Here is a 14,561-nt window from a genome sequence, read left to right as displayed (position 1 = left end):
ACAACTTGTGCCCAACATGTTTATTAGCGTGGGAAGCCCTGTGGTTCTTCAGGAAAAAGTTGAAGTGATCGCTGCCAATGAGGTGTTCTTGAGGAACAAGACAAATCGTTCAATCAAAAAGGAGAACAAGTGCTAAAGAAGCACTAGACTTGGTACTCTTCAAGGAAATTATGTTGAAGGATAAAATGAGATTTAGGGAAAAAAACGATTTTATTTTTTGAAATTTAAGAAAAAATGGTTGGTTCTGTTTGAACAATGCAGAAGAGAGGATAAGTATTTATTTCAGCAACCACTAAATAGACGAAACTATGTATGCCCACTGGAACTCTGGGTTGGACTTAGGTTGGCAATGGTATATTGTTGATGATGATGAATTGAAAACTCCGCCTTTTCTTCAAGGATTTTAAATTTTATTATGATCTTAACAAAAACAAGGCAATTTTGTCAAAAATAACAAGAAACTGTTTCATTTCATTTCGTACTTCTCTCAAGCAGATCTCCGGAAGCATTCTATCCAGTAATCCTGTTTGATTTCCTTTACAAAAGATGATGGGCTACAATTTCGAAACGGTGATTCAACTATGCATGCACGTATATGTGTTTTATGATTGTGTCGAAAGTTCATATTTCCTATTCGTAGAAAAAAATCCAAATAAAATGCAGAAAACTATCTTTCGTTGACTGAATTGAGCTTGAATATCGATTTATCTATGTATACATGTATTTATTGTATTTAGGCGCGACTTGCATCCATTCTCGTAGTAACTAGCGTCCTTTATTGTCTGGTGGATTGAAGTAATCCCAGTGATGATGGTGGATATTCTTGTTCCCAGATATTCCCAGAAGAAGGAATCCGATGGTCACGAATATCACAAGAATAATGGCCGTACTGAGGTTCCTATCGTTTCCTTCCTTTTCGTTGGCTCGGAGAATATTGACAATTTGATTCATAGAGTGCATCAGGGAATTTCCACAGGCGTGCAACAACTGTCCGCCCAGTTGTGCGATCGTTGGTTCAGGGGACCTTGTGCTGTGCCTGCTGCGACGATGCTCCTTGTGGGATTCTTCATCTGAGGAAGAGTCTCTTCGGCGATGATGTCGGCGTCTACGATGTGCGGAGCTGTGATGGAGTTCACCTTCTGAAGGGTCTCGGAGAGTGTAGAAAGAGGGTGGTGGAACTGAATATTGCATATATTCAGTTTGGAAGCTTGGTGGTTGGTGACTGTCTTCGGGCTGTTGTTGAGGGAGTGGCGGACGGGGAGGTAGAGGACTTTCAGGGGTAGTAGGAGCTGCTGGAGTTGTTAGTGATTCTGGAGGCTTATCAATTGTTTGAGTTTCTACTGTGTGAGATTCGCTTTCTGAACTGCGCACTCGCCTGATAATTTCGTCAATTAAACCAGGCGGAAGCTCCAATGAAGGCGGTGCATTACTGGATTTGCACTCGAGTTCATCCGTTTTGATTAAAGAGCTCTGCAACTGGGAGACTGTTATGTTACCAGCTTGGAGTTCATGCACGCTCAGTCTTTCTACTTCTAGATCGGCTATTGATAGTGTTGATGGCAACGGTGGCGACCTTTCTACTTGCATTTCTGGTTGGGGAGCGACATCTAAGGTTGTTGGCAAGACGGCAATTTCTTTAGTTTGTTCAGGCTCTTCGGCAGGTGGTGATGATTCAACTGTAATTGATGGCCTTTTCCTTGGAGGTGCTTTCGGCGGTGACTCCTCTTTTGCCAATTCTTCTTCTCTAAGTGAAATCTCTTCTTTTGCTAAAGATTCTTCTTTCTGGTCATCAGTCATTCCATGCACAGATTCACACTCAACGAGTAAATGATCTGTTATCAGTCTTGGTTCTTCCTCCTGAACAGGCTCCTCAATTTGATGTTCGGTTTCTTTTGGCTCATCAACTTTGTCTTGCTCTTCTTCGTCGTAATCTAAATCGTCAATGGGCAAAACAGTTATAGATGCCTCTAGCATTGTTTCGCCCCCATGACTACCAGGAATTGGTGTAGGTACACGTTTTTCGAAAACAATAGCGTTTGGTGTTGTTGGTCGGCTTCCCAGTGAAGCTCTTGAACGATCAGCTGTGGATCCTCGTGACCGTTCAGAAAAACTCCTTTGGCCAGCCTCTCGAAACCGTTGAATGGATTTGGAGAGGCTATCATCTTCTTGCTGGTCTGGCTCGTCTCCCAGAATATCCTGTAACGTTCTACCAACCCGAGGCTCAATCACCTTCATATCATCGGTTATCTCGAATTCTTCGCAGCAAAAGTCATCTGGTAAGGGGTCGGTTTGTGTGGAGACTTCAACCTCAATGCATTTCTCTGTATGCTTCTCTACGTCGTAGTCACCATTTAGGTGGAGATCGTATCCAATTTTTTCAGCTCCATCATCCCTATCGTGCTTGTCATCGAATTCGTCCCGAGGGTCCTTTCGGTCTTTCTTTCGACTTTCGCGAGGTGGACGCGGAGGTGGGGGCAACGGCCGGAATTTCATTTTGTTAATAACATCGCCAGAGTGCAAGTCTCCACGGGGTGATTCCATTCGACTTCCCGAGTCAAGCTCCTCATCTACTTCGCCGATATCAAGCTCTTCATATTGAGTTACATCTGGAGAACTTACATTTCTAGAATGAAGAAAAAACAGGAAAAATTAACTAAGGAAAGTTACAATGATTTAGGCAGAAAAAATACTTTTCGTTGTCCCCTATGCTGGCTGAAGACCTTCGGCGTGGTGGCCGAGATGGGCCCATGGTATTAAAATTTCGTTGGATCTTGTGAGGTGCTGAATCTTTCCTTAAATGCGGCATAGTGGCAAAGTGTTGTTCCGGGAGTGGACTTGATTTTCTATGACGTCTGGGTGCAGGTGGTCTTGGTGGTGGTTCCTTGCGAACAGTTGCATACCTAAATTAAAAAGGAAGGTGTGACGATACAATACTTCCACAAGAGCCTTCAAGGATTTGTATTTAACCTACGGCCCATACATACCCATCAGTTTCTTTCATATCAATATGAAATTTTTCCTCTTCGATCGGAATCGATTCAGAAATTAGAGATTCTGCTCCGCGAGAAGTACGATCGTCGTCAGTCATGTGGGATTGCGATCTAGATCTAGATCTTCTTGGGGCCGGGGTGGGCGTGGAGAACGTTTCTGCTTGAGCCAAAGGAATAATGTATTCATGTTGCGTTCGGTACACTATAAACTATTCAGAATGATTTTTAGTTAGTTGCATTCTAAAGAATGTTGTTTTTGTTTCGAAAAGAAATTAATTAGTAACTGGATGAAATTTCATCCAAAAATTTAGTGGCCGAAAGCACAACCTAACTACAGAAATACGGAACATTGACTTACATCTTCATCCCGTTCTTCACTTGGCAAGAAACTATTCGAGACAGATCGCCCAGCGAAGCGATTTGCGTAAGAGTCTTTTTCGATAGACGCCCGTTGCTGCTTTTTCCGGCGCTTTGGTGCCTTTGGTGGTGTAGCTGGCTTCAAGTGTTCCATAGGTGCAGCATCCTGGTCTTCCTCTTCCTGACGTTGTTTGTAGTTGTCGATGTTGATTTTCTTGAACAGTAAACTGTCCTCTTCATCATCCAAGTAAGGTAAATCTTCGGACGGCACTTCATGGTCCTCGTGTTCAGGAAAATGTTGTTTCGATTTACGGTGAGGACGGCTTGGTGGTATGTTGGAGAAATAGTGCTCGGTATCATGAGGCAACGAAGTGTTATCGTCAAAGCTTCCACGTCGATCTCCTTCAAAATCTTGAGATAATTCTCTAGACTCAGTGTCGCGGTTACGATCGAAATCGTTTAAATTTTTATGAGCACGTTTAGGTTTGGGTGGTGGCACATCGTATCCAAAGTTAATTTGTTCATTGCTAACATCATCATCAGCATAATAACGTTGTTTGTCCCCAAGTTGGGCTAACGTGTTCCTAGGCGTCGTTAGGCCTTCCCTTATAGCGTCACTTATGTATTGTCTGATCTCGATATTATCTTGCGAAATACCGCGTTTTCGCAGGATAAATTCATCATCGTCGATCTCCTCTATTACTCCTTTAGGTCGGGTACCAGAACTGGCTGTAGACTGAGTTTCTTGATTGGTTATAGAACCTCCTAAGCCCTCTTCCGATGGATACTTTTCCGGTTCGTGAAGATGTTCAACGTCCATCTCTTCTTCACCCTTTAGTAAGGCGTTTCGAATCGCATCTTTCTCACTCCAACCGACATCCTTGCTTTCTTCCGAGACCAAATCGGAATCTTGATGAACAATAGGGCGGCGTTTTTTGAACTCTCCTTCACGGATCTTTGAAATTTCGTGAATTGCGCGATTTTCTTCATCATAATCTGCGAATTGCTTCTGCTCTACAGAATGAACCATCTCAAGTTCGTCTTGTTCATGAGAGCTTCTTTCTAAATCTTCTTTCATACGACGTTCTAAGGATGACTCTCTTTCCAAGCTCTCAACTTCACTTCCGTACCTTTGGTACTTTCCGCTTTCACTGTCTGCATAGCTCACATCCGAGAATTTGTCAGTCCACCTGGGTGAAACAGGGCCACCTTCTTGACGAGGAAGTGTGGTTGATTCAACCGAAGGTGGTGATTCGGTACTTGGTAAATCATCTGCCTTAGCAATCACAATGGTCGATAATTTTTGCTTTCGTTTTCGAAGCATCCTGGGATACGTTCCGAAATGGAATTCGAACTTCTTTTTGGGCGTGGCTGCCGATTCTGGGCTGGCTGCTGATTCTGGGCTGGCTGTCGATTCTGGCGTTGTTGCTGTAGTCGTGGAAGGAACATCGGTTTCCTTTAGTGAACGAGAACGTTTCAACTTGATAGTCATCGTATCGGGAATCTTAAACTTCGATAAATCTGGCTTTGTGAAAATCGGCTTATCAAATTTCGTGAATTCTGGACGCTTGAACTCCGGAGACTTGAATTTGGGAAGCTCTGGCCGCTTGATTTCAGGCATTTTAATTTTTGAAAAGTCAGGCTTCTTGAAACGCTTCCTTTCCTTCGCTTTAGGGCTTCCCGACGGAGGTTTCTTGCTGCCACGAATTTTGGTTCTGATCTTGCCAGCTTGTGATCTTAGATTCTCCGACATCTTACGACTTCTATCTTGAGCACTCGCCATAAAACCTTTCTTCCTGTTTTCTGCTTTCAAAGGCAATTCTTCAAGAGCACTCGAATCCACTTGGCTGGTATGGATTTCATTGTCTGTTCGAGAATCTGTCCTTGGAGTAGTCGGTACTGAGCTGAAGTATCTCTCCTCAATATCTCGTTGCTGTTCAAAAGCAGTAGGTTCATGATCTTCCTCTTCGTCCGCAAGCTCCCTCTTGTCTAGATTAGATGTCTCTACCTCCATTGCAGATGGATGACTATCGGCTGGTGGTTCAGAGATTTGGAAAGTTGGTATTGGTGATGGCTCTTTGTCAACTTCCATACGCTCTGGTGGCTGGGCTTCATCCAAAGGTTGTCCGATTGGTTCATATTCATGATCGCTGTAAAATGAAATTATATAATTGAGAGATCATATGTATGACTAACGAATGATTACTTAAAATAAAAAATGTTTGAACGGTTCATTGCCATTTATAGCTAAATGGGAAAGGCCTCCAGCTTGCCGAATGCAGAAGGGTACAGTGCCGCAATCTTACTTTCTGTTAAGCCTGGACCGTGATAACTAATTTACTATTGGGTTGCAGTAAAGAAGATTTAAAAGATCAACGATTGAAATTTCGAATAGAGTTTGTTATTAGTCTGCTCTTCTTAGTGCGGATGAAGTGCTTCAAGAGGAAGACTACATTTGATTGCTGTGATGCCAACGGGGCAAGTTGGTGGCACCAACATAAGGGGAGAGATTCTAGAATTCATTTTTAGTAATGAACTAGTAATACGTATATGAGTAATGGCATGGCATAGGAAACACTTCATTAAGGAATGTACCTTGGTGGGAACAAGAACCTAGCTAAGCTGAGCACAAAAAATAGATCGCGGGCTGGCCAAATTATATCCAGACTGTAAAAGGTATTGTCCAGCTTGAAAAGAAATATGTAGAGGTCATCGAAAAAGATGACGATGAGGTACAGCTACCTCTCAACACCTATGTCCCGGGGTCATATATTATATTGGGGGATAACATATACACCTAAGGGGAGGCAAAGGAAACCGAAAAGTAGTATCCAAAATAAGACACGAAGACGTCTTACGGTTTCGCTCCTCCTGGCGATAGCGTGACCGAAGCGGCTCGCAGTTATTAACTCTCCTCTCTATAATTCGCAAAACAGGATCTGAGTGTGAATTATATGAATCGTAAATCCACTATACTTCAGACCAGCCAGAATCTGTTGTTTAGGGATTAAAAGATCGAGAAGATGTTTTTTCGGCGCTCAAAGACTATAACAAGGTAACGGAGACGTTACCTTTTTCCAAAGGCAGGCGATGAAGGAGTAGCATAAGTACCAGGGTAAAACTTAAATTGGTACCCACCATGGAGCATAAAACCTGGGAAACACCTGCTAAAACAACAACAACAGTTCTACTACCACACCCTATCTCCACCTCCACGTGGAGATCGCTGAGAGACCTGTAGACAGAGAAGGATGAAGGCGAGTCTCCCACGCTTGAGCACGGGACAAATTGTACCAACTGGTCCTACAGGTTGGGGGTTGACAACCTTACATGGAAAACCGAAGTTACGAAGCCAAGCCTCGGACCGGGTGGATTTTAGAACGACGAACCCGGCAACGAAAACGGATAAAACGAATTACAACAGCGGCCAGAATCCTAGCCTATATAAATCGATGCTCATCATGCCGAGACAAAGAGGGAAATCTGATTTCCGACCGTAACGGTGTATTGACGCAATGGGTTGAGTACTTTGATGAACTGCTCAACAACCAAAATATCGGCGAGTTGGAGGTCCTGCCTACTCAAGCCGACGTGAAATTGATCGGCTTAAAAACCATAGAGACGACCAACTACTCCAAGCGGTACATTAACTGATGTTCAGGGTGAGAGTGAATCCAAGTTTGACGACTGGCTACGTGGCATTATCTGTCCCATACATAAAAAGGGGGATATCACGCAGTGCAGCAATTATAGAAGAATCACATTACTGAGTATGTTATAAGATATTTTCCGCTACCTTGCTAGGCTGGATAGCCTAATGCGCCCAGAATACCAACGGCCCATACCACTCACTTCGAGCAAATCAGCAACAAATCAGATGTTATCTGTGCGTGTGGATTTTTTGTGCAAGTATATTTGGGCATTTGGAATTTGGCATCCCAACGAAACTAGTAAGGCTGACTAGGTTGACCCTGGCCAATGTGCGAGGAGAGATAATACTCTCGAGACCATTCAACATTAACAACGGTCTAAGACAAGGGGATGCCCTGTCATACGTACTTTTTAACCTGGTCCTGGAAAAAATGATCCGTGATGTAGATTCTAATGCAAGAGGCACCATCCGCTGGACCCATATGTAGATATACGGACTCCCTTTTGCGGTGAAGGTGGTACCATAGCTTATGACGATAAATTTCGTACACCACCACAAAAGCAGTGATCTACGAGGCCTTAAAAACATAACTTGGGTTATATTCGAAATATGAGCCCAATATGATAAGGCTACGGAAATCATACCATATATCAGATTGCCGACCTCTTAACGAAGCGCTGAAAAAAGCTACTGTTTTTGGGAAAATTTGAACCGTCTGGGTTAACTATCGACTGCGAGAACAGATATCACCTAATTTGGACAAATCTCGAGAAACTATTCGCGCAAGTTGTGTTGAAGGTGCGGAGAAATGATACAGTGGGCATTCGAAATATTTACATGAAGAGAATAGTGGCAGATGTCCAGCTTTCAAGCAGGTGATTTCAACCCTTAGTAAAAACATTTTCTACATATAAATTTGAATGATTTCCAGGAAGTTTATGACCTACTTTCTCAAAGCGTACTTGAAAATAAAATTGGCATCATATGTGAGCATTACAGAAATCTTCATGGTATTGTTAAGGTATCAGATGGAAGCGGAAACCGAGCTATCGAAAGCACGATTAATAGCCCAGAAGGCGGATTTCCTCGACATATTCTGCTGATAGGCTGCGTCAAACTTTATGCAAGATGAACTCGTGTTTATGGTGGGAAAACCGAAGAGAGTCATGACAATCCTATGATAATAGCTGGTAAATTTAAAGCTGGGACAACAGTGTAATGAAACTATACTTTTTAGATGGTCAAACCGAAGACGACCTAGGGGGAAGAGCTATCCCAAAATCTAAAAGAAATTGACTAAGTGATCGTGAAGGTCTGCCCGCAAATACTGAAGCTCCATCAAAGCGCTCTTTTGACACGTTCTTGCATGCTTCTCTGCTAGTCTTGTTAGCACTGATGAAGGGAACAAGAGGTTCCCGAAATATCGGTATTTGCAAGAATAAATATCCACACCAATGAAAAAGAAACAACAAGTTTTTTATTATTTGATAAAATGAAAAGTATCACTCCGACGAAAGAATATAAGTAATATTGGATATGAAAAACATAATCCCTCACCCAGAGCTCTGGTGATCACATACTTTATCTAATTCAAATATTTCTAAATTTACTTATTTTGGAACCATACTAAGCAAAATAAACTTCAGAACTTTGCGGGCAGACCTTCACCGTCACTTAACCAATTTATTTTAGATTTTAGGCTAGCCCTCTAGGCGGTCTTTGCCACACAGGATGGTCGTTTGACCACCTAAAGTCATTTCATTACAACAGTCTTGAAAAAACGCAAAAGGCTGTATATTTCTTGAAACCTTTTCATTTCTGAATACATTTCTGGTCAGGACACAAAATCTGATTTTAAGAGTTGCACCACGAATACAAAAACACTAAAACTTTCGAGTAGGGGGGGGGGGGGGGCTACAAGAGGTCATGTCATCAGTGAAGTTTGAACAATCACAGCCGATCATCAGCTCTGATTTGCTGCAGGATCTTATTAAAACCCTTTTCAGGAAAATTCTAATTAAAATCGTAATAGAACCAGGGCAAAAGTATTATACTTGAGGACTCAAAGAAGATACTGAGTCGCCCATCTACTTGACAGCGGACCGGACCAGTTGGGAAACAACTAACTTCCACTGATTGTGGTTAACAGACCCCTTAGCCTTGGGGACGCACCCAATTTGTAAAATATAACAGTTTCGTCTAGGGTAGATGTAACCCAAATAATTGAAGGTTTAGTCAAATTAGGGACTTCTAAAATTCCTTTTGGAGAAGCTGTTGTGTACCCATTTGGAAGATGGACCTAAAACGTATCAGGGAACCTATAGGGTTGCACAAGAATATGTTCTCAGTCCTCTTTTGGACGTTACGATAATTTGGGAAATTATATCCTCGCCTCATCGCACTGACAGAGCATAAAATCGAAGTGGTTTTAATTACAAAACGGCGCACGAAAACATTTATAAAGATCAATATTGGCCGGCAAACCATGTATTCGTAACCAGTACTCTATCTAAGAGGTATGGTTAATCGAAAACTAAACTGTAAACCATGTGGTTTGAGAGGTCAGCAATAAAAAATGAAAATTTTTGGAGTTGGTACTTTGCTGACGAGAATCTTTGCTTATCTCGAGAGTTGTTAGTTCTATCTTGCTTCATGCAACTTCGGTCTGGGCCTTGGCATTAGGAAAAAATGTTTGCTCCATATTAATTAAGTGCATTGAGAACATAGTATGCCTACCGAACTGCATTTGATGGAGTACCATGTGTGATAGCTGACATACTCCCCTTCGACATTTTGGCGAGCGAGCGACGTCTCAATAATCCGTCGTCATGCGATCGATGAGTTTCGTAACTATATCAGCAATTAGCACCACCTGAATCTATTTTAGAGTGGCGAAAAAAATTGGAAGATTCACCTGAAAGACCACCAACGATTTGGTGCTATGAGGTGGCGAGGATGTCTGTCGACTGAATCGACATCAAGTGGTCAAGGATTACTTCCAAGTGGTAGCACCAAGAAATGCTGTATTCACATTAACTTGGTGGCCGTGATGCAGTAGGCGAATACTCCAAAGCCTTGGACGATCAGACCCAAGTCGTCACGCGAACTCATCTCAAATGGCTTCAACCATGAAACCTCACCGGAAGTTATCTGGTGCCATGGGAACCGGGATAGCCCTTCGAGCCCTCATATGTCTCAGGAGAATTCCTGGGGAATATGTTGTGGTTAGTCCCTAGTGGGAGTTTCATAATGGATCTAGCTTCAAGCGTCAAGTTGCACTTACAACTCGGGTGCTGTACTCCTTAGTTCAGTGGAGAATTTAGGTAGATCTGGCATCCACTAGTATGAATGCTGAGCTTGAACTCAGTACAAACAACGTGGCTCTGATTGAGGTCACAAATTTAATTCGTGTCTTAGGAACACCGTGGGGTTAAGCCTAAATGGCGGGAACTTCATCTGAACGTAACTTCCATCAACAAAAAAATTGACAGCCCGTAAATCTATTTTAAGAAGGTTTTGTTTCCAAGCAAAACTAACCAATTCGGACTCGATGGAGTTCATACTTTTTCCAATATCATCTCAACTCTGCAACACATAACCAAAAAGTTTTGATCTTTTCATGCAAGTTTGAAGTAAATTAAAAGCAATGTTTTTGTTCAGGCTCCACGCTGAACGCCATTTCTAAGTCCATACTAACAAATCCTATTCTGGGGCTCCACTTGCGGCAAGTGCAGTCTGGTTTGAAGGTCCCACGTTTGGCGACACTTTTATATAATGTATATATTATTATTATTATCTTTCGAGAATATCACTTGATAGAGATATGTTTGAGTATTCACAAAGGAAAGGCAATATGAATGAATGCCCTGCCCTACATCTTACCGTTTAAAATATGTATCTTCCAGCCAATCACTTTTTTCTCTAGATATCGAACCGGAAACCTGTTCAACAGCACCAATACTTCGCGGCAAGGTTTTCGACTCGAAATCAAAACTAACTGTCTTTGTGATACGATTCGACCGCATATCACTCATTGAACCACCGAACGAAGGCGCTCTATCCTGGGACTGAGTTCTCGTAAAATATTGCTTCCGTCGTAACAGATTAGATCGTAACAGTCTTTTATCTAGTTGTCGTTGACTGCCAGACTCCGAAACAGCACGTGGTAGGCTCGTTGAAGAATCTGGCTTGAATTTAGATGAGGAATATTGTGGAAGGTCGTCAGCTCGGAATGGTAGTAGGGGCTCAGGTTCTGCCATTTTTGTAGTAAATGCCATTATGGCTTCAGTGCTTTTTACAAGAGACGCAGTCGATTTTTGAGGAATATTTTCAGGATCAATTCGAAAGGTGAATTCTTGTTGGGTCTGGGCTTGCTGAGCAGATTGTGGAACTGGAGGATGTTCTTCAAGGACTTTACTCTCAAGGCTTTTAGCTGTGCGACTTATTGGAGTTAGAGGTGACTGAACTAAACTTTGAGCTGATGAAATTTGTCTTCGATTGTTCACTAATTGATTGTCTGTTGGAGATGATGGAAATCGTGGTCCTTCATCGATAACGTCATAGGGTTTTGATATCATGCCCCACTCTTCCGGTGGCGGTGGTGGCTGGTGAATTGTTTTGTCAATAATTGGAATAAGATACTGTTCCATGTCTTGCTCTTCTGCTTCCTTTTCTTCGTAATGCATCGTGTATTCTTTTTCCATCATAGTTGCTTCATGGACTATATCGCTTCTATGCAAAACAGCTCCCTCTTGGATCACATCCTTTGATTGTTGCATTGTTGCTTGAATAGGCGCTTCAGGTTGCACTTCAGGTATCTTCGGTGTCATATCTTCGTCTATTTTTGGCGCAGGTTGGTATTGTGGGAGATCCTCAGCTCTGAAACGTACATCCTCAACATGACTCTTCCGGTCTGCAATATGAATCAAATTTTCAGCCATTGCCTTTACTTTTGGGCCTAAATTTGCTATTTCTTTAGCTACGTTGAAAGTTCTCGATGATGGCTCCTTGGTGCCTGATGATTGGCTTGATGTAAATGATATGGATGCATTGGACGCTGGGCCCGATTGTTCTTGTTTTGACGCTTCAACGTTAAATTCAGAAGATTTTTCATTTGAAAAATTGGGCTTTGCTTCTTTTATAGTCTGCGGGGGCTGAGTGTCAGGTGGTTCATGATAATTTAATTCATGCACTTGTTTTATTCTCTGACTTATTACTGGTGAAAATTCAATTTGAGCTGTTGAGCCTGCAACCTCCTTGACATCTTCCTTAACTTCCCTTTCCATAGGTTCTTGTTGATTATTTTCCATTTTTCTTTGTTTGACTGGGGAAGGATATTCAAGTAGAAAAGCATATTGCTCATTGGGCTTGTACTTTGGCGGAGCGCGATCATCGTATGCGGAAAAAATTTTGTTTTCCTTGTTTTCAGATCCTCCTGCGTGGGGTTGATAATGTTCGCCGTACGGGAATCGAGCCTCCATTATTGGTGTCGCGGCAATAACATTGAACTGTGGTAAGTCCATTTTAGATCCCCGACGGGACCCTCCCAAGGATGGAACATCTATTTCTGCCACATATAATTCACTATGTGAAGGACTTCTTGAAATCCTCTTTAAGCCGAAGTTTCGCATTGACATTGTGTCAGCATCCCGCCTAGAGATGTGAGTATGGGAACCAAAGCTTCGCACGGAAACTCGGTCTGCAGCTGGTTTATTCTGCCAGGAAGGTATCGCCATTTCACTTTGTTCAGCGTCCGATATGCTCCGAACAACGAGTCCTTTATTCGATATCTGATCAAAGGCTGGCTGCCTCTCCATACCAAAGCTTCTTGTTGACATTTGATCAAAGGATTTCGGTTTATTTTGTCCCATTGCGAAGCTCTTTGTGGATATCCTGTCAGGATCTGGAGGGGGCTTGGCAACCGCAAAACTTCTGTTCGATGCATAGTGCAGCCCAGGCCTTTCCAGTTGAATTATGTTCACATCGGGCGCGTATCCAGCACTTGAGCCAGGACGAGAGTCGACAGGATTGATTCTATCAGGAAGCAGCGATTCGCATTGAAAATATTGGCAAGCGCATCGAACATCTAGAACAGCTGCTGAGGTACTTTCGGCTCTTGATGTTGTGTGTCTCTTTTCGCGGGGTAATGCACCCACTGATGCAGATCGGAGTGGATGTGATGAACTCATCTAAATTTGAATTTTAGCCGATTTTCAATCTGCGCGCGCACATGCGTAAAAAATATGAAGTTATGTATTTGCTTTCTCCACTATCCCGAGTTTGAAAATTTTTCACTAATTTCACATTATGGATACAGAGAGTGTGTGCACCCCGGGGAGTTTTCTCAACGATTCTACACGGCCTTAAGAGAATTCTGGGTAGCCAAAAATTCTTTCGAAAATAAATGAAGGCCTCGATATCACCAGATTCACACTCTTAACTTTACTAGATGTGACCCGTGAGTTGTGTTTAGCGAACCGAAGAAATAAATAATAATAAAGATACAAACGAAATTAAAGATTAGGAGAAAGTGACGATTCCTGCCCGGAGAACAGACAAAAACCCGAGCTAAAGATGTATTCTTAACGTTCTATGTTCATCGTAGCGAATTTCTAGGGGCACTGAATTGGCTGGACCAGCGAAATAGTTGGCTACTACAAGTACATACGTACGTTCGTCTTCACACACTCATTTTGAGTTCGGGTGATCTAGGAGAGAAAATTTAATTTCCATTCTATTTAATCATTTCTGCAAAGATCATTTAAATCTAGGAAAATTGTCTTTGAATTTCTTGCTTTCCTGCTGAAGTATTTCGACTGGTTCTCGTACTACTGTAAGAAGCAAAAAGTCTATTTTTGCAAATTATTAACTCTGAGTACTTAATATCGAATACAATCAGATTTGTGGCTACCTAAGATGGAATAATTTTAGATATGAAGCTACTCAGTAGCATATTTCCGAGAAAATTTCTGCTTTAAGCTAGATTCAGGAGGACAGATGGAGCTCCCACTTTTGCAATTGTGTAAGCCCAAATGGTTCTTTAATTGCCAAATTTCGATGGTACTATTAAGGGTTAAGTGTGCACTCGAAATCCATCTTGTAAACGAAAGTGGCACTTTTCACAACAACATCGGCCGCACTTTGGGGAAAATAGAATCAACGCGGCTATTTCAGAGCACAGTTGACTTGGCACCGGCAGCGTTTATTTTAGGATAATTCAACCACCAACAGCTCAATGGAATGAATGTCAATTTAAAATCTTTGAAAGCAAAGCTATTGTCGTAGATGCGAAAAATAAAGTAGGAATTAAGAATGCCAAGCAGCTGAAAGAACGTCTCTTTAGTCTTCTTGGCAACAATCTTGATAGCATAGCAGATTTGTTGAAATTTTAAAAAAGGAGATCAATTTATCTTGTTTGGGATTGTTCGGGAATTATGCTAAATTTGCGTATGAACACATTAATCCAATAAACATAACTATAAATATGCCATGGAAATGGGAAGACCAAGCTGTGTTACTATTTGAAATTGAATTCATTGATGTTTTCCGAATATTGCCTAAAT

The 14,561-nt window shown here is 42.0% G+C and overlaps 1 protein-coding gene across 4 annotated transcripts in view; it reads right to left on the bottom strand.

Moving 5' to 3' along the window:
* Positions 1–371: 371 nt before the first annotated feature.
* Positions 372–14,561, bottom strand: part of LOC119650305 (titin) — a 93,534-nt gene continuing 79,344 nt past the window's right edge. For 3 of the 4 annotated variants that reach the window (XM_038052946.1, XM_038052948.1, XM_038052947.1), the window contains exons 4-7: positions 3,349–5,497; positions 2,985–3,199; positions 2,691–2,900; positions 373–2,623 (exon numbers count right to left, since the gene is read on the bottom strand). In XM_038052946.1, the coding sequence (XP_037908874.1) occupies positions 766–2,623; positions 2,691–2,900; positions 2,985–3,199; positions 3,349–5,497 (4,432 nt within the window). In that variant the 3' untranslated portion in view covers positions 373–765. Of the gene's footprint in view, positions 2,624–2,690; positions 2,901–2,984; positions 3,200–3,348; positions 5,498–10,881; positions 13,623–14,561 lie in introns of those variants that run through there. The other variant, XM_038052949.1, reaches the window with a different exon arrangement.

This window comes from Hermetia illucens, chromosome 2, assembly GCF_905115235.1.
Source record: "Hermetia illucens chromosome 2, iHerIll2.2.curated.20191125, whole genome shotgun sequence".
In the NCBI taxonomy this organism is placed as follows: Eukaryota; Metazoa; Arthropoda; class Insecta; order Diptera; family Stratiomyidae; genus Hermetia; species Hermetia illucens.
This window is presented reverse-complemented; position numbering and strand designations above follow the sequence as displayed.